The sequence below is a fragment of the Corvus kubaryi genome, unplaced genomic scaffold, assembly GCF_017639235.1.
Source record: "Corvus kubaryi isolate FWS band 111438036 unplaced genomic scaffold, C.kubaryi_AGA036_p1.0 split3-73, whole genome shotgun sequence".
NCBI lineage: Eukaryota > Metazoa > Chordata > Aves > Passeriformes > Corvidae > Corvus > Corvus kubaryi.
Window position 1 is genome coordinate 1,058,229 of NW_024582091.1, and position 22,178 is coordinate 1,080,406.

At 37.8% G+C, this 22,178-nt stretch overlaps 1 protein-coding gene across 17 annotated transcripts in view; it reads left to right on the plus strand.

Moving 5' to 3' along the window:
• DLGAP2 (DLG associated protein 2) overlaps positions 1-22,178 on the plus strand; it is a 458,740-nt gene that overhangs the window by 348,524 nt on the left and 88,038 nt on the right. For 9 of the 17 annotated variants that reach the window (XM_042016315.1, XM_042016316.1, XM_042016327.1 and 6 more), the window contains 2 exons: positions 5,519-5,584; positions 20,216-21,285. In XM_042016315.1, coding sequence (XP_041872249.1) covers positions 5,519-5,584; positions 20,216-21,285 — 1,136 coding nt within the window. The remainder of the gene's footprint in view (positions 1-5,518; positions 5,585-20,215; positions 21,286-22,178) is intronic. The other 8 variants (XM_042016317.1, XM_042016313.1, XM_042016314.1 and 5 more) reach the window with 1 other exon arrangement.

Below are 22,178 nucleotides of genomic sequence, written 5' to 3' on the forward strand. Positions count from 1 at the left end.
GGTATTTTAGGCAATCTATGCATTTGCCCTGCTTCTAGCAATATCCTTTTGGGCCACTGTGCAAGCCATCATACTGGGATGAAAAGATCTCTGCTGAATTCTTCAGGAACACTCCTATGTGTGTGTGTGTGTGTTTGTGAGAAAAATTAGAACAAGGAAAAAGGAGGCTGTGATGAGAAAAGCAAAAACAACTTAATTAAACAATGACTTCCTCTTACTGTTAATACTTCTCACACAGGCCTCTTGCAAAGGAAAACCTCAATAACCCTAAATCTGCTACTATCAGCTTTAATTTTTATTTCAGTCAGAGTTTTCTCAGCCCTGCTGTCCTTCTGTGTATTTGTTCCTTATCAGCATGCTGTGAGAACAATGCATGAGAATATTGTATTTGACAATACTGCCACCTGGGCTACATCTGTAGTAAATTAAACAGTGCCAGGACAATGCCCAACAAATACAAATTTGATTGTTTGTAATGCTGCTCAGACAGGTTCCTGTCTTAGTTTTAACTTGGCCAACAAATTTCCTCTGTCCCAAATAATTCCCAGGCTTTACTAGGGAATTAGCATGGGCAAGGGACCATTCCCCGTCACAGTTTGGATGGATCCAACCTGTTTTTGAAGATATGGCTATAGCATGCCAGTTGGCATCATGGCTGGAGGAGGAGCCTTTGCCATGCCTACTTTACTTTATAGATGTAATAAAGATTGGATGTAGCCTCTTGAGGATTGGGTGAGGAAAGGAGTAGGTTTGCCAGAAGTGTTTTTAGCCTCCTGGGCAAGGTCCAAACCAATCCAATTAGCTGTCTCCCAGGAGGGGTGAGGAGTCCATAACATCTCCCAGGCATGCAGACATTTGGTTGTTACCTCGAGGTCAGGACCAGTTCTCAGTTCTCTGTTCTCATGATATACACTGAGCAGTCTGGGGATGTCTTTGGCCAGGGTCAAAGGCCCCCTGCATGAAGTGTTTTGATTGCGTAGCAGGATTTGAGGTACAGGAGATTTCTCTTCTAGGTCTCTAAGTTTTCCTAGTCTGGGAGAGGTGATTTTGTTTTCTCAGATTATGGAGTGATGTGGTGAGTGCCCCATATTCATCATCTGGACACATTCTATGATCTGTCATTATGTGATTGAATGAAATTCCAGCTGCAGTTTAAATTGGACATTTTTAGGCCTGTGTTTTCTCTCATTTGTTGTCACACTTATAATACCAGGCACTATATAAAAACTGAAAAACAGAAGCTGCCATAGGGAGCTTGTGCACAGTGAAAAAAATTGGTGCGAGGTCCAGAGCAGGCCAATAATAAATAAAGCAAAATCCTATGAACTAAGAAGTTCAGTATCAGTTCTAGTTCAGTCTTACTCTTATATTCTGATGGAGAAGGCAGTTAATTGATTATAAGTCTTGCTGATGTGAACCTTTTAAAGTATGTGAGCAACAAGTCCACTGACACTGGGGCCTATTTAGTGGATGAATAGGTTATAAAAGAAGTACAATTAGGAGACGGAAATGGCATGCCTGGTTGTTAAGGGTAGAATGACTGCATAAAAAATGAGGGCCAACAGAGAGGCAAGACTTTTCAGGTGAGGAAAGAGGATTTAAACTGATAGATCAGGTTCAAAGAGTATACTGAGAAGTTAAAGCTGAGATGAAAAAATTTGAAGGGTGGGCAAAGTTCATTCATCCCTGCCACAGCACATAGCCTTGACCAGATTTGGCCCATGCCAACCAGTGCTTCCCTAGAGAACATCTCCTTAGCAGGGTATGGAACAGAACAAGCCGGGGCACACTCCTGACAGACATCCAGCCTTTTCTTAGGACAAAAGCTGTGCCATGCCAGCTTCATCTTGGGCACTGGTCTGTGTCATTTCCCACTGTACCTTTAGTAGCTTCAGGGTTGAACGAGCCATCTGGATCTGTCAAGCTGATTCCAACTCAACAATATCTCCTGACATTTCCAAGCTTAAGTCTGGAGAACTTCAGCTGTGAAAGGTTCCTATCACAGTTTTGAGTGTCATCTGTGCAGTGTTGCACTGGAATGAATGACAGATACATCGCATATCTAAAAAGGAAAATGAGATACTACATGTAAATGATAGTTTGTGCTCTCCTACTTATGCAGATCACAGCATCATTTTACTATACATTGAGCTTTCACAGAAGCAAATATCTCTGCACTTTTAGAGACTTTCATTTTTTGTCAATATTTTGATCCCTGTTGAGAGTGGATTTTCTTGCTACATTTTAGCTTCAGCTTCAGAGCAAAAGTCTTGCTTTGTATTTAGACCTGTCTGTGGTGCAGTAGTTTATATACTGATAAGTGTCCCTTGTGTGAGAACTGTGTTCCACACATTGTTTAAAAACTTATATTATAAATCATCCTATTTTCATAATCTCTTTGTTTGCAATTCATTGCCCATTGAAGCACTCCATGCTAACACCATTTTCTTCTGTGTCCACTGGTGTAGAATGTTCTACCAGTAGGTAGCAAAGGGCAAGCTGAGATCCCATAGATCTGTGAGATAGAGAAGGTGAATGACATGACATGAATGCACTCATCCTCTGACACTTGCATTTCAGCATGAGTGAAAATGCTGTGATCATCTGCCTGTCTCCATTACTATGAGATATGAACACGAATGCTGTGTGTTCATGAATGAAGGCCGTGCTTTTCATTTCTGTGGTCAATAATACAAATGGTAATTTCTAGGAAAAATTTAAACTGAAGAAACAAAGGCTGTGTATGTCTGTTGCTGAAGGAATAATATGAGTTTGGAGTACAGATCAACCTCATACAAAGATTATCTGTGTAATCCTGTAAGAGCCACCAAGACTCTAGATTAATTTATGCTTCATAAGTACAGAACACAAAAATTGAATCTCTTCAAGGGCTGAAATGACAAAAGCCTTTTGAAAGACAACATAAACAGTGAAATAGTGATGTGAATAGGTATAGTGATACAATATAAAGAAATAAAAAGTCCTCATAATTAGAAAGTAAACTAATCACTAAGACCTACTCATACCCCTCATACAGATTCATAAATCTAACGGAATGACAAAGGAATTCTAATTTCCTTTGAAATATCTGCAAGACCCTATTCATAACAGAATACAGCATTTCTGTAGGAAGGACATTTAATCTCTTTGTGCTCTCTGTAGGCTCTTCTAGACAACAGGCTCACTGACACTAACAAATGTAGTATAGCTACAAGAGAGAAATTAATTCTAATCTTAATTCTAATGGGAAATTGAGACAGAAAGAGATTAAGTGGACTGTCCAAATTTGCACAGGAATGCTTACAGCAAAGTCAGAATCTGACTTATGGATCTCATTGCATGACCTTTCCCTTCAATTTTGAAAAAGAAATTTCTTTTCTTTTTTTTTCTCAAACACTTCAGACCCACAAATTTTTAGTCTTGATTAGCCTACTCCTAACAGTCTAGTTTTGGGCAGACTTGTTTTATGATGCTGATTTCTTGCAAGGGAAAATAATGTTATGCATTCATTCCATAAGTGTTTCTGAATATACGTGTAAGATAGACCTTTGGAATAAATTAATAGCTTTTTCAAAAATATAAAACTATCTTCTTTATTTTGAAGTTAGCAGTGAGATCTCCTAGTTACTTGCAAGAATGTAAAGGATCCTTCTGAATATTTTTGTTATAACTTTCATTTGATTCCTTACTCTTGTGCAGCCACATTAGAGGACAAGCGTATGAGTTATACAATACAGGCAGATCATGTGAGCAAAGTCTCCATGGAAACTGCCTAATTTGTGCTTTTATTTAATTAGAGTTGTCCATTACCTCTCCAAATGAAGTTTAATTTAAATTCATATGCCAGTCATTTTTTAAATTGTGTATGACTTTTCATCCGTCACTTACTGAAATCTCTTGTAGACTGTATTTTAGCAGACTGAGTTTTTTTAACAATTGAGTTTATAAACAAGATGTTTATTTGACAGCTTGGCTTATCCAACATTCTTAACATCCTTGGAACTAATTTTCTATGCAGTATCTGTGCTATACAACTTGTTGTTATCAATTAGATATTCTTAACCTCAGAAATTGTCAAAACCTCGGAACAATTGCTTGAGAGATTCACATGAGAATATTCACTCATTTTGCTTGCTGTGAGATAATTGGGAAAAAATCGGAATACAAATTGAAGTGTAACCAAGACCAAGAAATATGCAAAATGCATGTGTTTGTTAAATGGAGCATTGAAACAGGCAAAACTGTGTGTCTATTGTAAGCTGCACCACAAAAACCATCTGGTTTCATTGAGGTACTCCTAAGAAAAGTCTGAGCTGGTTCAACCTTACAGAAATGTCTGCCTGAGGGTATGATAGTATGAACTGATGTGAGTTATTTGGAAGTCATCAGTCGTCGGCAGTGCATCAGAAAAACACGGTCGGCAATACCTGATTTTATCTTTCTTTTGAGAGCTGCTGGTTGAAAGTACAGTGAGAGGACATGGAGTACTCCATTATTTCCCTGTTCTTCTGGGGTGTCTGTGCTTGTAACATACACAGACGGTAAGAAAGAGAACAGTGGAAGGCTGTGTATACTTGATAATTTCCACCCACCTGAGACACCAGCAAATATGGAGGATAGGGGAAAAACATAAAAAACATTTAAAAGGTAGCACTGATAAATACATGAAACATATTAATGAGATATTTTGTATCATAATCCATGTATTCTGAAGCCAATCTTGCATCTCATGGAATTGTTACTGACCCAGTTTTCCATTTGCTGCACCATTACAGAAATATCTAGACTACTTGCCTGGGCCAAAAGTAGTTTATGTGCCAGCATGACAAGAGGGCAATGCAGAGGTAACAAACTGCAGCTCTGAAAGGGATGTAAGCAGGGTAGCTCAGAGCTGCACTCAAGCCATTCAGGTGGTTTCTGCATTCATGCAGCATATACATATCACCCAAGTTTAAATACTTTTTCATAATTACACAAGTTATCTCTAGCACAGAAGTAAATGTTATTGATAAGAAAAAGTCATCATCACAGCATTATCATAGTTCATAATGGCAGAATAGAAATGTTTGTGAATAAAAGGTAATAAAAGTGGCCTAAGAATAATGTGTGGGAAGTGCTAGAGGTGCATCTGGGGGACCAACAATAAGGATTCTTCTGGAATAATTACATGAAGGCAAAAAAGCAATACAATTCAACATCACTAAGAAAAGTTGGAAAGAACAATGTAAAAGAAGTTACAAAAATGGCATTTATGAATATTATGACATTAATTATTTGAAAATGTCTAGCAAAATTAAAATAATAAAAACAATTAATACTGTTGCTAATAGAAGAACACTTGAGAAACTGTCAAAGGGATAGATACTGCAGATAATAGCAGCTCAGCAGCTTCACATTAACAGAGGTCCTGAATGGTAATAGGTATCACTGAGTGGATTTAAAAACTAGTGGAGAGTTATGTCTGGATATAGAAAAATATCAGCGTTATTAAATAGCTACTTTGTTTCTGTCTTTTCAGAAGAAGAGGGTGGCGATCTGCTCAAGTCGGGCTTCAGTTTTCCAGGGACGCCAGAGGAGGAGCTAGGTACAGATCCCATCTCTCAGATACCTGGTACTGCTCGTGCACCCCAAGGCTGGGCGCAGGAGGCTGCTCTGGGGCACAGCCTCCCCCCTGCCACGGAGCCTGCAGCAGGCACGGCACCACGTGGTGTCAGTGACAGTGGCCAAAAAACTCTCAGTCCAATCCTTCTGGGCATTTTTCACCTGCTCTATAAGGTTAGAGAATACAAAGTAAAAAACATCAGATTTGGGTAACAGTCAGGCAACTGAGAATTCAAAAGAAGGTGTTCAAGGAATTTGCCAACCTTCCTTCTTTTGTCATTTTCTCTTTTTCTTACCCCTTAGAGAACAGCCTAAATGCACACAGTTTTGAATGTTACCTTCTCAATTTGAAAAAATAACAGAAGCAAGAAGAAATCACAAACTCTTAAAGCCCATGAGTGAAATCTTGATACTTCTGTTTTACAAAGCTAGAACTAAAATGCCCCACTGGCTTCAGTTTTTTACATTTAGATTGTGAAAACATGAGTTTCTGTTCCTGGAATTTCATACTCACATTGTCACTGGTTTATGTGAAATCCAACAAAATTTTGATTTACATGCAATTACTTTATGTGGTTATTTTTAGAAAAGCAATATGGGAAGTGGTTTCTATGTGTTTGCTACTTAAAGCTGACTTTATTCAACATGAGCTTACTTACATTTCAGAAGTCAGTGTAAAGTAATTTTTCTCTTTTTGTGAATATGCTCATGTTAATATATTGCAACAGTTTATTTTTTTATTTTAGGATATTGTTTTAGTTGACAAGAATATTATGAACTCTTTCCCTGACTGTATTATTGCACACTGCTAGGAAGATAAATCACAGTTACTGTGTTAAGGAAAACTACTCAAGCAGTTTGAACAAGGAGCATGAATTCAGACATGTTGTGTCCTTATGTTTAGACAATCTCTTAGAAGAGGATTTTCTAAAACAAGTAGTGTTGCCACTCAGTTGCACTCAAGTCAGGGAGTTTCATAAATGTTCAATGTGAAAATATCTGTACTGGACTTGTTTATTCACTTAATATTCCAAAACAAGTGAAAAAAGCTACAGGATTCCTTCCAAAGACTGGACAGAAGAATGTGTTAAGGGACAGACTGAAGAAGCCTCAGGCAGTTTCTGCCGTAATCGAAGTGGTGTAAAAGGGAAGATATGGTTAAACATGAGGCTTCCTAGGAATTTCACAAGTGGATCCTATGGAGGAGCCATGAAATGAGCAAGTATCTCAGCCTTTTTGGACATTTGGAGTTTTTTCATCCTGCTGTCCCATTTCACAGCACACAGGAAGGAGTTCAGATGCCCTGGTAACGTTAGAATTCATCTCCTCTGAGAGTTGGAAAGTATTTCAGATGTAGATGTCTAAACTGTAGATCTCTGGACCTCTTCTAGAGTCAATGAAGAGTGTTAGACTTTTCTAGGACATAGCAGGTTTGGTCTGCTTTAGAAGGTTAATGAAGAGTGAGATAAGTCATGCTTTAGAAGTATGTCAAAATTGTTCTCCTTCCCATTTTTTTGAGAAAGATCTGCAGGATTTCTGGAGCCACAATAAATGGTATATAAGTCAATAATATTAAATGTCAAGTATCTTTAGGAGCAAGGACCCTCTTATGAAATTGGTAATCAAAGATTAACACAAAGATATATTCTAACTGACCAATCATCCAGAACCCTAACTGGGAAGAAGATGGGGGATTAGTCAGAAACGAGAAACAGAAAAGTAAAACAACAGAAATAACAACAACAAATCACAACTAGACTACAAAGGAATTAAGCTGCTTTCAAAAATTGCAACTATTTATGGCCAAATGACTGAAAAAAGATAGGCCAAAAGCAAGGAAAAATCTGTCCTTGCTCCTAGGTCATGTGTCCTTATTAGAGTCCTCTGAAAGTAAATACCAAAGGTTTCTAGATAATACATGGGAAGAGGTGGATGGCTTTAATATTTTCGGAAGAAAATCCTGTCCTTCTCAGAGGACCTAACTACCAAACGGGAGGTCATCAAAAGAAGTGGACTGGGTACTATCACTAATGTAAAAACATATGATGTCTGCTTCTCCCCTAGAGAGAATCACTGAAATTGGGAAGACTTTTATAAAAGTCGTGGGATAGTTAGATAAGTTCTGTGTAGACAAGCTCTGTAGTTACAGCTGTGCTAATGTGCTACACCTCTACAGATGGATAGGATGTATCTGTCTTTCTGTCTTTGCCCCAGGGTTGTGTTATGTCACTTGAAGATTTGTGTTCAAATCAATTAACTGTATATATATAACATAAGTGAAAAAGCTGCAAACTATTAGATCTTTCTCAGTCTTCACTTCTTCTTGCTGTTGCACATGTGTAAAGGTAAATATTAGTTGGAGAGAAATATGATTCTGGGTGGATACTCTAATTACTGGACTATGGAAATGGGCTCACTTCTTTTCTGTATATACATAACCCAATGACTATGTAATTGTTTTGTATAAACAGCCTCGATCTGACAGACTGCTAGAGACCTTCATCCCTGAAGAAAACACAGAAAGGGCTTTCCTTGAGAAGTAAAATAATTGCCCCAAGTCAAGATAGAGTCAGGATGATGTTCTTTGAGGAAGCTCTAACTGCAGGACCATTCATTATTCTAGACTCCCATTGTCCTGAGGAGCTTCAAGTTATGATCTCTGTGGTACTGAAAGATCTCTGGCTCCAGGCCCTTGTTTGTAAAATGGGTTTAGTATTTCCTAGTGAGGTTTGGGGTTTTGGTGGGGATTAATTAATGTTTGCACAGTATCTCACCAGAGTGAAAATGCCGAATAGTCATTAAATAATATTTTTAATAAAATGATCCACTGCCTTAATTGGAAAAAGGTATCAAGGGATAGGACTGATCTCAGCTCTTTCCCACTATTGATTCTATAAAAGACCTCATTAGTTAAAACAGGCATAAATGCAATGGATTCCTTCAAAAAAAGCTTATCCATGCATTAACAGTTAGTTTGTGAGAACCATACTTCATAGCTTTTCCACTAACATTTATTTGTTACCAGAGTTCAGGGTGATAAGTATTATTGTTACAACATTCACACTCACACCAAAAAAATTCCTATTCTTTTCACTAGAAATATCTCAAATAAGCAACCTGGTTAACCAAATAAACAAATGAAGGTAGCAGGGCATGGTGATGAGAACAAGAGATCTGATGTGTGATCTCAAGCAGCTCACTGTAAGTCTCATGGAAACTGGAGTTCTTTCAATTCCAAGCTTTCTTCTTGCTGGTGTTTATATTATCTAAACAATGATAATGTATTAGAAAATAAACATTTAATTAAACTACTCTTTTCTATGCTATCTGAAAATTTCCCAGTCTTGTTTACTTTAGGCATGCAAAGGGTAAGGCAACATTTTGCTTCAGGTGTCAAAAGCAAATAGTGCAATCTTAACAAGAGAAATAGAAAAATGCCATGTTTGAAAGGCATTCAAATAGTTAAAGAAATGTGAACGGGGAAGATGGGATGAACTTCTCTTTAAATATATATTTTAATAGATAGTGCATGCACAGAGTGAAGAGGGAAAAATAGGTTATTGAAAAATCGTTTTAATTACTTTTTATAGGTAAGGAAAACATTTAATTTACACAAGTTTTATGGTTAGCAGCACCTAATATCAAGCAAGGAAAGAGAACTTGCACTAAAGGCTTTTTGCTAAACTAAATTGCTGTTTTCTCTTCAGGAATGGATATTGAGTTGATGTTAAGGAAAAGGTTGAAACATGTAAAACAGGTTGTAGTTACTAATAATGCTCTTAACATGCCTCAATTACAAAGTAAACTGTAAGGGACTTTAAGGGCAGGTTACAAAAATGTATTCTTATTTCACAGTTGATGCATTTGTGCTTTTGATTAATTGGTAGAGTTCAAGTGTCAGACAGTAACTCATGGTTATTCAATCACTGTTGATTGCATGATCATGCCTTTATGACCTTATGTGTTGGAAGGAAGAAAGCACATGGCTGTTCTTGAAATGAAAACATAAAAAAAGTCCTGACTTTTCAGTCTGTCTGTCCTTCTACCGTATTATCCCTCCTTACTCAGTGCAGTCAGTGTCTGAACACTCCCTACTTTTCAAGGGTTTTAGCTTCCTGTACCAGGCATGACAGGAAATTTTCTCAAGGACAGAGATGGGGCTGTCAGTGAGCTCTTGACTCTCCTCTGTGCCACATCCACGCCTTGGTGCACCTTCCCTTGGTGCATCCAGGGATAGTTAAACATCTGTAGACTGACTGGAGCTGGTGGGACTTCAGTCAGACACGTGGCTTGTCCACACAGAGTAACCACTATCGTGACACTCATCCCAGTAATCAGCAGGCACAGTAACACTCTGGTTTAAATTCTTAGATGTGCCACAAACTGGGGGTTTCCCTGGTTTCTGACATTAACACTCAGAGGTACAGAAGTTTTATTCTAGTCGTATGAGGAATAGAAGTAGGGAGTCTACAAGAGATATGCACAAAGGTTCACTGCAACCCAGTGAGGTAAGGTCAAACCTCTCCATGGCAACTGACACCCCTGCCCGTGGCCTTGTCCTGAACCATACAAATAATTCATGGCTGACAGAAAACTTGACTGGAGATTTCCCAAGTTAATCCTCTAACCGCAGGGCTATCTTTCTGCCATATAATAAAAATATGTAGCCAGGTGGTTTGGCATGACAATATACAAGTATTTTAAATTTACAAGAGATTTTAAATATGATGTGCCCTGATATGATTCAGTGTGACCCTATTACTTGCTTATTGTGACTAGATGAACAGATACTGCAAAAAATGGCCTTTCTTATTAGTCTTATTCCATCATATCTTGAAATAATTCCACTTCACAGATTTAATTTTTCTGTATCCAGAAACTGTAGTGTAGAAGCTTATTGATGTGATGATCAAGACTGTAGAAAACGCTAATGAAATAAAATTATTTTCAGAAAATAAATTTTGAACTTTAAATTCCTTTTAGTTATGCTTGAGAACTTATTCTGTAAATTACTTTCAGTCATAGAAGAAAATCATATTATATGTCCTGAACATCATGTAAAAACATGCTAACTGTCCAGCATTTTAATTGTAGGTTGTTGGCAACAAATGCTTATTAACATCTGCAGATCAAAAGCTATTTCTAAAAATTAAATACCTCATAATGTCAAATAACTCTGCAAAAATCCCATTAGGCCCAAGGTCAATTCACAAACAGGAGGAGACATTTGTAAGGATGTAAGATTAATCAAATAGGATATTTGTAATGAATTATTCATCCATTTCTACTGCAGAATACAAAGGGGTTTATGCATTCATAAACAAATATTTCTGTTCTAAATGATTTCACATGTGGGATGTTAGCAAAGAAGGGACATTTTTCTCTCCCTCATGCCCTTCTGACCTCTGTAACACCTGGGTGCATACCTGACACGCAACATTTACCTTCCCATAGTGTGACAGCTTCAACAGATGAGATGATGAGATGAGATGAGATGAGATGAGATGAGATGAGATGAGATGAGAGACTGACTGCTTAGCCACATGTGCCTTCCTCAATGAGTGTCTTCACTGGATTGTCCCTTTACAAAAGGATAAAATGTGCAGCCTTTTAAATATATTCCTATGATGAGCAGCTTAAATGATGTGCTCTCCATTTCCTCAGAAAAAAAGTTACCATGCTCTACCTCCACATTCGTCATTGCCTGCTTAGGTTCTGTCAGGAGCGAGACAAATTTTGGCACAACCAGGGTGGTGGAGATGCTTCCAGTGTGGAGGTAAATGACCGCAGTCTTCCGTTGCAGTGCTGGGCACATAGGCCACTGTCTTCCCGAGAGAATTTGCACTGGCAGAAGCAGTGCAGCAGGATAAACACCAGCAAAGATTGCTAATACAATCCCAGCTTTCATTGCTGAGTTCAGTTGTCACCTTTCATTGTGCAACTTCACTTGTTTTTTCCATCTTTTTATAATGTCATTTCTCTTCATAAGAGAACAGACAGCAGCACAGTGTGATGCCTTGTCACAAACTTGCCTGCAGTGAGGGTACTCAAACCACCACCTCATCCCAGGAACAGGAGTCACAGTTTGGCCCTTCACTGCCACATGGAAAATCTGGGTGCCAGTGATGGTGGAGAAAGGCAATTAATGTTTGCACTGTTTGTCACAGATCCAAAACAGAGCTCAGCCAGAAAGACAAGAGACAGCACCCTGATTCGAGAAATTCCCAATCTGGAGGTTATGTAAAGAGGAAGATTGTCTGCCTGTTACTATAGCAACAGGTTTAAAAGGGATCTTGTCACCAGGCTGCTATTTCTTCCTGCACCCCATAAGAAAATCAGGATGAGTCCTCCTCCATCTCAGTGGGTTGAACTGGAAAGTTCACCATACAATGGCAAAGCAGCAAGAGACAGAGCCAAGGGTGTACACCTGAGCAGATAATGATGAACTCTAAGAAGTAAAATAGTTCTTTTGCGTCAGACCATGGCTAAAACTAAAATTTTTGGTGAATCAAAAGTCTGCAAAGAACTGATGCTGAAACAAAGAGAAAATCAAATAATTTTCTTCAGTTCTGATAATTTAAACTCTGAATTAATGTTTAAAAAAAAGAAATATAAAGGTAATTTTGAAATAGACTGGTATTTTAAATTCAGCAGTCATTGTTCTGTGGCAATAATCAATGCTTTTGATAATTAATTATTACATTACTTCTTTCCCAGAAGAGCACTCTAAAATAAGTGAAATCTTTGAAATATATCCATGTTTTAAAGAAAACATAAAAGGCAATTTGGAGGGAATATATGATAAATATTTTTGCTTGGATACATGAGCATTTATTCTTGTAGTCCCCTTAGCATTGGATGGGGTGGAAAATTTCCTCTGTGATATATCATCACAAAAAATGGACAAATTCAGAAGAATTCCAGAAACACTAAGAAAAAAATCAGGGAAGAAGATCATAAATATCAGCATTATTTCTTTTGTTTGATTTTTATTTAAGAATCAATGATAAGTGTTTCTTAGTAGAAAAGAAACCCTGGAGATTTGGTGGTTCCATTCAGTTGACTAGTTGGTCCAAGTGATTTGGATCCTTGGGATTAAATTTTGGCAATTATGCTATCACAGGCAGTATTTCAGTTTCACCCTTCCATGCCATCAACTTTCTGACTGAGAACCCTTGCAGGTTTCTAACACGTTTATTCCAGTCCAGCACAAATTGTGCATTCTGCAAAATACAGCCCTGATAGAGACAATCTACCTCAAGTAACACAGGTGTCATAGGCAAAATGACCAAGAACTTTTCTCAGCAAATGCTTACAACTAATCCTGGCCCCATGAAGTTAATGGGAGATTTGTTACTGCTATCAATGTGACAAGGTGCATAGATTTCTGTGTATACCTTTCAGCTGTACCATGCAATTACTCTGGCTTTCTTTAATTGCTGAGAAAATAGTGGCAGTTTTATGACCCTGACAGAAATGGGTTTTCTCATGACCTAATAACTGCAAGTAGCAAAATTTTATCCTTTAGGAAAGAAAGTCCATAAAGCCAGGCACAATAAGGAACAAAAGAAGTTTAATGGTGTTGGGCTAGCATTTCTGCTGTGTATTTGGAAGCATTATAACCAATTGTTCAATGATATTCACATAGTGAAGCCCCAGTTGACTCCATACAGCTGTATTTCTCCAGAAAATAAGCTTATGAGTTAGTTATTTTAGGTCAGTCTAGTCCTGATACATAATAATTTTTTTCAAAACCTTGCTGATCATACAGATTCTGTGAAAAAAATATTAGTCATAAATAATTTTGTGGACTTAATGTGCCATAGCACTGTTGAAAGATGAATAATGGCAATGTACTTCAAACTTGAAAAGTACTGTGAAGGTCTGTGTGCTGCATACTAGTTGGTACCAAGATATCACACACTTCAAACCAATGGAAATTAATTTTGCACCATCCTGAGGACTCCCTGCATTGTTCCACTCCATATCCTGGAGTTTTATACAAATCCCATATTGCCTCTCATGGATTTCTGTCCTGTCCTTTGTCATGGCATAGGCACAGTATTTTGACTTTCATACTCTCCATTCAGTCCAAGGGCTAATTTTTCCACCCAGAAGGTGTGGGATGTGTTCATTCCTCAAACACTGTTTCCACATTTCTCCATTTTCACATCTAGCATGCCCTGTTCTCCATGCCAGGCAGTTGGTGTTGTAATGTGGCTTTAGCTTGTCCCTGGTCACAGCTCTCCCCAGAGTGATCACAACTCTGTACTTTTCTTCCTTCCAGTATATTGTGCTTTGTGTCCCCCACCAGCCTCCCCACCACCTCCAAGATTCTGTTCTTGCTCATTGACAGTTATTCTGCACTCCTTTTATTATATACCCTTTATTCTTATCAAGCTTATTTATCTCAGGAATAAATCCCTTGAGATGCTAGACTGTCAAATCTTTCAAATCTTTATTTGAAAGAGGATAGACATGGACAACTGTTGGGCTAAACAATAGGATTCAATGCTATCGAATATTTGTTCCACGTACAGACACCTGCATAACAGTGCTCAAAACTGACTGTACTGAATAAATTGCAGCACATGCTCCTTACTTCTCACTTTGGGTTTTCTGACTGCTCCAGTTTGGTATGTTCTGGACTTTGGTGCTGTTTTAATAGAATTCGAATGTCCATTTTAATCTAACATGGGAATTATAAAAACCATCTTACCCTTGGTCATTATTTGTCATGTTGTTCCACTGAATTAGCTTGGGCTGTCAAAACATTTTCCATGGTTTAGCAGAATCCATGTGCCTCAGATCACCTAAATTTATGCATTTATGATGTAGGTTTCTGCATTGGAGCTTGTCAGCCACAGTTTTTGCCATAGTCAGCAGAGGCAAATATGTACATGAAGGGTAGTATTCTTCTGGTGGTTTTTCTGACATGTAGTTCAGGCTTCAGAAGAGGCATGTCAGTTTCTCAGTCAAAAATAAAACCACATCCAGACTGCATATTTGTAACAATCTTTGGCTCGTGTTGTTCTTGAAATCGTACTTATGTATCAGTTGGAAGAGTCCTTTTACATAGTATGAAATTATGATGGCAACAGTTTAACTGTATGGGCTGGACACGTCCTCTAGCTCTGTTTACACTGCTGGTGGGAACAGAGCCGTCCAAGCCTGCCACACAGTGCCCAGGATTCTGAATAGAGGAGTTTTTCAGGTTTATGTGTTGAAACAAACTAAGCATCCACGTGCAGCCCATGTGCTGTTTGACAGCTTTGGGCATTTTGGTGTTTGGCTTTAGCTCCTCAGAACCACTTGCTTCTCCCCTTTGACTGTGCAGGGAGACTGGGTGCATAAAGTACCTTGTTTCAACAGTTCTACGAGAACCAATATAGCTTATCTTTGAGGGAATGCTACTCAATGTTCAATATTTCAAGTAAGCAGCCTGAGCAGGTATGTAGGAATTCATGGAAAGGTCAATACACTGCATGAAGTGCACACACATCACAGAAAATACAAGTCATCTTCTAAAACTGTAAGGTGGTGACTCAATCTTTGTGATTTTATGTCAATTTTATACCAGGTGTTGTGCTACATAAATAAGTTGAAAATCTCATGAGACCCTAACAGAAGCATAAGGTATTTGCATTTCCAGAACTTCTTCCATGCATTTGGCCAATCAGTCACTCTTCTCATTTCCAGTAAATATTTGTTTTCAAGGCTAGAATAGAACAGAGAAAAATACTATAACAAGTTAATGAGGAAACAGTGCTCATCTAACACTACTTAGTGCAGACCTTGGACAGACATTTTTCCAGCTAAAGCATTTTAATTATCCATTTTCATGTTTAATGTCTACTTATTTATTAATATGCCCATTTTTCCGACATTTCGGTTTTTTTATTAGCTATAGGTTAAGCTGTGAGTATATATTCTTCATAATGCATTGCAATACTGATTCAACTGTGTGAAACAGCAACATGGAGCAGTCTGGTTTTGTCTACCACCTCTTTTTGAAAGCTAGATTAGGTATCTCTTTTCAGCAGTGCATTTTCCTGGTTACACTAGGCAGAAGAACAGCTCCTTCTCCAATGAAAACAGCACAGATCTCTCAGATGGGAAAGTGGATTACTGAGGGGCTTATAAGGTTAAAGCAATTCAAACTAATTTCTCAATAGAAAGAAAAGTAAGAAAAAAAATTAGGCATCATTTAGTAGTTCCAGAGAGTATTATCATGCTCTAAAAGCTTGCTTCTAATATGCAACACATGAAAAGATTTGTGGAGACATGCCCTTCTTTCAAATGTCAGAGAAGTTTCAGTGTCTTTATATTGACGCTTTTTAGCCAAGAGCAGTGTTCCAGGAACTCTGGAAATGCACAGCTCTTATGTTTCATTACTTAGAGGGTTTTAGCCTTCTGACCTAGAACATTAATAGCAATTCTAATTCATTATTTCAAACATTATTCTTGGTCCCTGAACCTATCTTTCTTTCCTTGATACTGCCTAGCACAAGAAAAAAGCTTGGATGATCTAAAAATTGTGGCCAGAGCCCAAACACAGGCAAAACAACCTCTGCTTGGAGCAAGAATGTCCAGAACTGGAAACAGGAGGAAAAAAATGCAGGACAGGACATGACATAACAGGGAAGGAGTTGAAAGAGATAGGAAGGGATGCAGAAATCCTTCCATCTGCCGAGGTTAAAGGTTGACATATCTGTACAACAGTCTCTGAAAAAGAAGAGCTTTAACGGATTTTCAGGGGCTTGGAATTACTGGGTTCTCTGACATAACATCCTATGTCTTGTTCTAGGTCCACCCCCAGCCGCAGTCTTTAAGTATTGTCTGACTATCCATTGAAGTTAATTGGAAGATTCCATTTTGCTCTGACTAAATCTAAAAAAAACCATTCCTATGTTCTCATATAATATATTTTTCTCTGTTTCTATTCCTTTATCTCTTTGTCTGCTTTGGGTTATGCTTATGTTTTCTTCTATCTCCTTTTAGCTCTTTAGCTCTGATGGTGGCATTTTATGTTTTTAGAGTGATTGCCCAGAGCAAACATAGGACCTGCTGTAAAAAAAAAGAGACTTCAAGATATAGACTAAAACTTCAGTCTAATCTGTCATTATTGGATCAATCAGATCTGAAACTATTTTATTATACCAAAATATTAAATTTCTTTTGAAAGGATTGAGAAAAAAATGCTGTAGCTTTATGAATTTTTATGAATCAGCTGAGCTGTGGTCATTGACCACAGGCACACTTTTAGCCCCTTGCAAATGCTAGAAAAGCATGTTAGATTAATTGAATTTTAAGCTAGCACATTTTTCTTGGCAGGCTAAGAGCTAGCACATGGGCAATAACACTGCTCTGGTACCACACAGTAATTCATTCAGCCACAGCTCAACTGTTTCTTCGAGCCCTTCAGTCTCTGAACAAAGTTGACTGAATAGTACAAAGCACAAATGACTTGATAAATTTATATATTGTGTTTCGAAGTACTGAAGATTTTTCAAAAGATTTGTATGAAGAAGTAGTTGTGTCTGGGATAAAGAACAGGTTTGATGTCCTAGATAGACAAACCTAATTGGAGTGATAAATTTAAATGATGCACATGTAAGTAATTTGGGGGTTTATCTAGTTTTAGTTACTCTCTATGACAGAATTAAGAGGGGACAATTACTTCTGGAAAACATCTACTTCTTAACTCATGTTTTAATTATTTTGATTAATCTTAATAAATGCCTATAGCAGTTTCTAGCTACTGTGTTTCAAACAAAAATAATTCAGACATTCCTTATAGCACATAAAATGCTATATGAAAGCATGCTATGTGAAAGCAACATACAGAAAATTGTATTTTTTCTTTAGTTGCAATGAGCTAGAATCACGGGGAGCCATGAGGGACAGAAAAGCTGTTGTTAGATTATCCATTGCAGTGCAGTCAAATCATCACATCTCATATTCCTAGGGATGTAACAGGATGAAAATGTTTGAAGCCTTCTGGGCTATGTTTGATGTTGCATGAGGCCTAAAGAAATCACCAGGGACTAGCAATTCTGTGCTCAGGAACTAATTTAAAATTAGTTTCTTATTCTCTTTTTTTCATTCTGGATCTCTGCCGTGCCCTTACTTTTTTTGTCTAAATGCACTGGTGAGGCGTAGTACAAGTTATATTCATTTGCAGATGTGCAAGATTGTGATGAAAAGGCTTGGGGTTGATTCTCATTGTGCTGTCAGAGTGACAGAAGAGCTTCCTTCCACCTCCCTCTGGCTCTCACCTCTGTGAACATTAAAATCAGAAAATCCATAAGCACTTTGGAAAATGTTTCCTGTATTGCAGCTTCTTATTTCTGTAAAAGGAGAACGGTACCCTCCACATAGAATCATAGAATAGCTTGGATTGGAAGGGACCTTTAAAGGTCATCTAATCCAACCTCCCTGTTATAGGCAGGGACATCTTCAACTAGATCAATCTCTTTCAGAGTAAAAAAAAACGTCTTCCCTCCATCTAATCTCATGGGTTTGTAAGAACTACTGCAGTAATCTCTGTCTGGTGCTTTGGGAACCCTTTATGGGAAGTACAGACGGAGTAAATCCAGCACATGGTCCATTATTATTCCCCTCATAATGTTTGGTAATATCCTGGGTAAAGTATCACTAATTACAGGACTACTTATGTGGCTGACTTCCAAAGCACTGTTATAATTTACTGCCATGTCTGTATATAATCAAAATTACGTCATTTCAGAGAAACAGTTGTATTTCCTTTCTGTAACTACATTTATGCAAGGTATTTTAACCTAAATAGGACAACAGACTGAGTAATCAGCAGTAATAAGATTTTATTTTGATGTGATGATAGCCAAGAATTAAGTAAAAGAAACAGACAGGAAAACAAAATAGAAGCAGAAAAGGATATATGAACAGACCCATCAGTTTCATGCCATGATAAAATGTGGAGGTGACATTTGGACCCTTAAATCCATCTTTGACTTCAGTGTGGCAGAATTGTGCCTAGGCTGAAGAATACTTCACTGTTTATTAGTTTAATGTTCCATTCATTTTAAAAGGTTGTGTAGAACTCTGTTGAAATTAGGGTGTAATAAAATTATCACAAAGCATCTCTCACAATAGGAAATATAGAGCATTTAGGTTATGAGATAGCTGATGCTGAAGACTTGCAACCAATTGCCTTCTGTACTGAAGGTATCATGATGTAACACTTACTAGTTGAATAAAACTAGAGAGATATGAGTATTGATCTGTTTCATGACCATATCCAGGCATTGAGTTTTCACCAGCAGTGGAAATATGATTTAGGGGAGCTTTGTCATTTGGTTAGAAATCCTTCAAAGTGCTGTCAATTACTGTGTTATCGCTACAGCCTGGTTTCCAGTGTCCAGTTAATAGATATTCTCTGGCTTCCATTCTGGTTGAGACCTGCAACTTCCTTGTATCAAGCACCTGTGTGAGATTATTTAGATTCTTAAAGTGGATTTGCAGAAAGGCTGTACTAAGTGGGTTGTATAAACACTTACACATCTGTCTTATCCTCTAAAGGATTATCTTGCATCCTATCTCTTTGTCTGCTTTTGAAATGTTTCTTAAAGAAGCTGAAATTGAAGAGGGAAAGTGAATGAGAAAATCAAATAAAGTTATTTCTGGGGTTGTTTTTAATTTTCTGTTTGTAGCATTTGACAGCTGCAAGAAATTGCATGAGAGAAAAAAATCAAAGGCTTAAGTATCAAAATCTTTGCTTACAAGCTACTCTTATTTAGCAATCATGCTTGCATAATAACCACAACTTGAAGCACATGATTCATAGGAACAAGTAATCTAGTATATAAAACCCCATAGTATGTACCGAAATATATTTGTTTTTTTCAGGAATAACTTAGAGTCATTGAGTAAATATTTTGTAGTTTGGTCATAAAAAGGGGAAAACTGCCTGATAGAGAATACTCTACATGTATGGTAATAGCAATAATACTTCTGGACTAAGGATAACAGATGTTCAAATAGTATGAAATGCTTATTCATAAACTGTTTAGCAATATAAAAATTGAGCTTCATTTCAGCACGTTCATATTTTTTTTTCTCTTTGCTGTTTATTATTTATACTTCTGAAGAGTGAACTTAGGATCATGAAGCTGAGATTCATTGAAGAAAATGAAGTTCAATTTATGGTACAAAAATGGCTCCATGGAGAAAGGATACATTTAATATATCCAACTGTGAAACCACCAAAACAGAAACTAGACCCATGTAACTTAAATGACTAGCCACAAAGCTTGACATATGAGCTATAAATATTAAATAATAAACTTGAATGTATCCATTAAATTTGAGTAAAATTACATAATGAATAGCTTCATAACATCTAGAACTGCTAGCAGACAATTTTGCAAACAGAAAGGAGGGTATATTCACCTCATTATTTACTCATAGCAAACAATTTTAATCAGTTTTAAAATGGTGGAGGAAATTTCATGAATGGTGAGACCTTTCACCAAGCTCATAGAGAAAAAATGTTTGGTTTTTCAATATACTTGGAATTTTCAAGTTAATCTTTTAATCAGACACATAACACAGGTTTTATGTGTTCTCATGACAGACCAGCAGTACTCATGGTCGCCTTCTCAGCACTTCAATGAAGAAAGATACTCTCCTGCTCCGAGGAATATGAAAGGATTATCTGGTAGTCGCAATCAACCACAGTTATGTTCAGCTCATACTTGTGGCTTAGCATCCCCTGAAGATTGTGAACATACCCACGACCATATCCACCATGGGCAGGAGCCAAGGCAGTCATATCTTCTCAGCCCCACGGAGAGTTGCCCGCTGGACCACCATCGTTGCTCCCCACGCAGCTCCATTCATTCTGAGTGCATGATGATGCCCATGGTAATGGGCGATCACATGTCAAGTAGCACTTTCCCCAGAATGCACTACAGCTCACATTACGACTCAAGAGACGACTGCGCCATGTCTCACGGTAACCCTAAGATTAACCGTATTCCTGCAAATCTTTTGGACCAATTTGAGAAACAACTTCCTCTTCACCGGGATGGGTTTCATACTTTACAGTACCAGCGGACCTCAACAGCTGCGGAACAACGCAGTGAGAGCCCAGGAAGGATACGCCATCTCGTTCATTCTGTCCAGAAACTTTTTACTAAATCTCATTCTCTGGAAGGATCATCCAAGGGCAATGTTAATGGAACCAAGGGAGACAGTCGAGGGGACGATCATCATCATGGGCACCATTCCAAGCATAGCAAAAGGAGTAAAAGTAAGGAGCGAAAACCAGAAGGCAAGCATAAATCTGGAATGAGTAGCTGGTGGAGCTCTGACGATAATTTGGACAGCGATAGCACTTACCGAACCCCTAGTGTGGTAAATAGGCACCATGCAGATCATATATCCCATTGCTATCCTGAGGCACTCCAGGGGCATTTTGGGGATCTCTCATTGAAGACTTCCAAAAGTAACAATGATGTGAAGTGTTCGGCTTGTGAAGGGCTACCAATGACCCCTGATAGTAAATATATGAAAAGGAGTTCTTGGTCCACGCTTACAGTAAGTCAGGCTAAAGAAGCTTATCGCAAATCATCACTGAACTTAGATAAGCCTCTGGTTCATCAGGAAATCAAACCTTCCTTGAGGCCGTGCCATTACCTTCAGGTAAGAGGAAGATTTTCTTGAGATTTTTAATGAAAAGAGCAGCACAGTATATGCCATAGTCATCGTAAAAAATATACAAAGGTACCTCTCAAAGAATTTCTGTATGGCTCTCCCATTGCAGATATTCCATTAAACTGAGAAATCTCTAGCTTTTGTCTTGGTTTATAGACCACAGATTGAAAACTATAAAACAGGTGTGATATAAATTAGTTTCAGGTCAGTGGATGTGTTTTCATCTTTGGAATTCACACTGAACACCTTGATGAAATACATATATCACACTAAAAAAGAGCAGTTCTTTCAGCAATCTGGGGGCTAAAAAAAGTGTTTCAAATACGTTTATGAATGAGTGATTTTAAACAGGCTGTGGGGAATCCTATTTTTGTATTCTTTTATTCCTTTTCTCCATGTTTTTGTAAGTAACAGAAGAATGGATTTACTGGGATACCAAATTGCTTTGTTGTGGTGATGATCGCCCATATATTGCTTTTTAATGGTTGCATCACCCAGGATCATATTGAACTGAGCCTCCTTTGAGACCATACTATAACAACATGGGTATTAAAAATACATGGGTACCTCAGAGAGAAGAGATTTCAGGCCTGGCCTTCAGACTGGTTTTGATGGTGTTCTGCACGTTTTCTCTTTCAGCAACAAAGCTCTCACTTTCTCCTACATTTAAATTTTTATACCTTCTGCTTGATGCCATTTGCCACCCCAAGGTCACGCTAATGTAACTATTTATCATGCTGCACAATGGTCTGGATTGTAAAGTGATGTGAGTTTAAAAAAATACTTTCCAAAATACTATTTTTAGACATTTACATCATTTGCCTGGCCTACGTACAGCACAGTCCCATCACAAGTGACATTAGCACATCAGATTATACAGA